At 37.2% G+C, this 2,306-nt stretch overlaps 1 protein-coding gene across 1 annotated transcript; it reads right to left on the bottom strand.

Annotated features, from left to right (window-relative positions):
• Positions 1–1,363: 1,363 nt before the first annotated feature.
• LOC147863963 (putative protein phosphatase 2C 1) lies at positions 1,364–2,300 on the bottom strand. Its single transcript, XM_087319149.1, has 2 exons — positions 2,064–2,300; positions 1,364–1,921 (listed from the first exon to the last, which is right to left on the bottom strand). Exons 1-2 carry the CDS (start codon positions 2,178–2,180, stop codon positions 1,493–1,495), a joined length of 546 nt encoding a protein of 181 aa, XP_087175275.1. The 5' UTR covers positions 2,181–2,300; the 3' UTR covers positions 1,364–1,492.
• Between the last annotated feature and the right edge of the window lie 6 nt (positions 2,301–2,306).

The following is a 2,306-nucleotide window of genomic DNA, read 5'->3' as shown; positions in this document are numbered from 1 at the left end:
ATGAGTCAATTGGCTAGGAATAAATTATTTGAAGCAATGATATCAACAACTTCACGAGATCACTGTTCCTCTAATCTTACGTCGACGACTTCAAACGATGACTCTTGCTCTAATATTCTTGTAAGCAAATTTTATGCTATAAATGATATTGTGAAACAAAGGCATTACATGTAATGCCTTTTATACAACTGCATAGGTATTTGTTTCATGTGACTTCTAGGGAAACTATTAAAAATCAAAGGGGAGAATGCAATAAAATCCATCCTACAAGCAGAATAGCATACAATGATTTGTCAAATCTTCCATATTCACGTGGTTTCAAAGTGATAAAAGTACTTTTTTGAACTAGGTGGCTTCTGTTACGTTTGAGCTAGGGTCTTTTGGTTTGGAGTTTGCCATGCCAATTCCCATCATTGCCATTACACTCAAATGTAATACAAATGTTCTTTATGTTTAATGGATTCATAGAAAATTGGTTGAAATCCCTTTTCATCGAATGGCAATGCTAACTCACTCACCCAACCGAGACATAATTCCAATGAGATGTAGATATTCTATTTCATTCTACAAATTTGTGGTTTCCCTACATGATAAATAGTCAAGCATATCAAGATTATCAATGTGTAGGCAACCACAAAGATTTGGGGATGGACAATTATTAATAAATGCTTATGTTTGGCATTGAGAGCTGCATAAAATGGCTAGATAGTTGGAATAGTTTCAAACCAGACTTGCCCATTAACAAGGTTACATGAATCATATGCATCATCTCCAACAACCTCTATCTGTGAAAAGTCATGGTTATAACCCTCCCAAGATAACTAGTCATTTTGTTGCTACAAAGCACGATTGAAGGCAATATCAAACTGATTCTTACTTTCAATATCTCACATAGCATAATAAAGTATCTGCTTCATTAGAAAGGTTAAAGATTAGTGGTGACTTGGGAGCATTCATTCCACCTCCAAAACAGTCATGCCATGGTTTGAGAATTTCCATCGAAAACATCCAACCAAGCCAAATACTAGAGACTCAACTGCTCATGAAACTTTTTACAAGTTGGTGTCCTGAAGAATGAAAATGTTACCTCTAAGCTATTCAAACCCCTGTTGACAGCTTAGAGTAGTCTACGACAAATCATGAAACAACCAAACATAAAAGTGAAGCCAAGGAATCACTGTAAGAATGGAGAATGCAATCATGATTGATGAATCAACAAAATAAGTAAACAAAGAATCTCGGAAGCCAACAATACCCAGAAAAATTTAGTTTCGCCCACTTTTTAGTTGCAAAACAGTGAGCTATACTTACATACATAGGCAATATGCACAAAAACAAAATCATTAGGGTGTGATAATTTGCCTAGAAGAACCAATGGTATTAGTATATACTTCATGAAGCAAATCTACAATCATTTGTTAGATGATTTAATACACACCAGAAAATTACATACCAAACACAACATTCAAAGTTGGAGCCATATGATCTACCATTAGGAAGATTTGGGGAAAAAGGGAGGCAGTTTCACCAATGTGTTAACCCGAGTAACACCATCCAAAGCAGTCCATTTCTCTCCGTCTATGGTCTCAAGAAGTTTATGTTGTTTGCCTCTATTTTTTATCTCATGAGATACATACATAGGTGTCTCGGATTTTTTCAGCACCGGTTTAGGTTTTTGACACCTCGCAGACACTATGTGTTTCATTGATGTTATCGATAAGCTTTGTTTGTCTGAAGTTGCTGAAGAATGCATTCCATTCATGAACAAGCAAACCACGGCACAATCATCGACTTTCGATGTGGGATATTTCCACTTCCATGCATTGGTCGCTATTTCTACAACTCTTCTTGCAGCAAGTGGCCGAGAAGGAACTGATGAAACGATGTTTACTACCTCCTCGTTGCTAAGGACATCCCAAATCTAAATGAAGAAGAACAAGAAACAGACCAAAGCGGTTAATGTCGAAACACCAATATATACCAGATACTATTCATAAGAGAGATCTGAGTCTTTAGTGTGTATAGACAGAGATTTTCGTTTTTCGCAGCTTCATATTACTTACCCCATCAGTTGCTAAAACGATGAATTCATCTTTCTCGGTTAGCTCATGATGGGTAACTTCTGGAATCACATTTACACCAAAGTTTTTAAGGCAAAAATCACCGAATGCTCGAGCCATTGCTAAGCCAGGCGAGTCCTCATCAGGTAACCAGACTCGATATACTCCGGGCTCATCCTCTAGAGCAAACACTCTTCCTTTGCATTTTCGGATCCTTTCTGCTTCCACTAGCACAATGGAAGGAGC

The sequence above is a fragment of the Azolla caroliniana genome, unplaced genomic scaffold (assembly GCF_043228905.1).
Source record: "Azolla caroliniana isolate FFs.n. ecotype wild unplaced genomic scaffold, voAzoCaro1.0.p SCAF_5, whole genome shotgun sequence".
NCBI lineage: Eukaryota > Viridiplantae > Streptophyta > Polypodiopsida > Salviniales > Salviniaceae > Azolla > Azolla caroliniana.
The sequence above is the reverse complement of the archived record's forward strand: the minus strand, read 5'-3'. Positions and strand labels throughout refer to the sequence as shown.

Bases quoted from the DNA above. Each gene is read 5' to 3' on its own strand.
- LOC147863963 (XM_087319149.1), bottom strand. From the start codon at position 2,180: ATGGCTCGAGCATTCGGTGATTTTTGCCTTAAAAACTTTGGTGTAAAT. The intron at 1,922-2,063 runs GTAAGTAATATG...TTCTTCATTTAG, and splicing joins TCGTTTTAGCAACTGATGGG to ATTTGGGATGTCCTTAGCAA.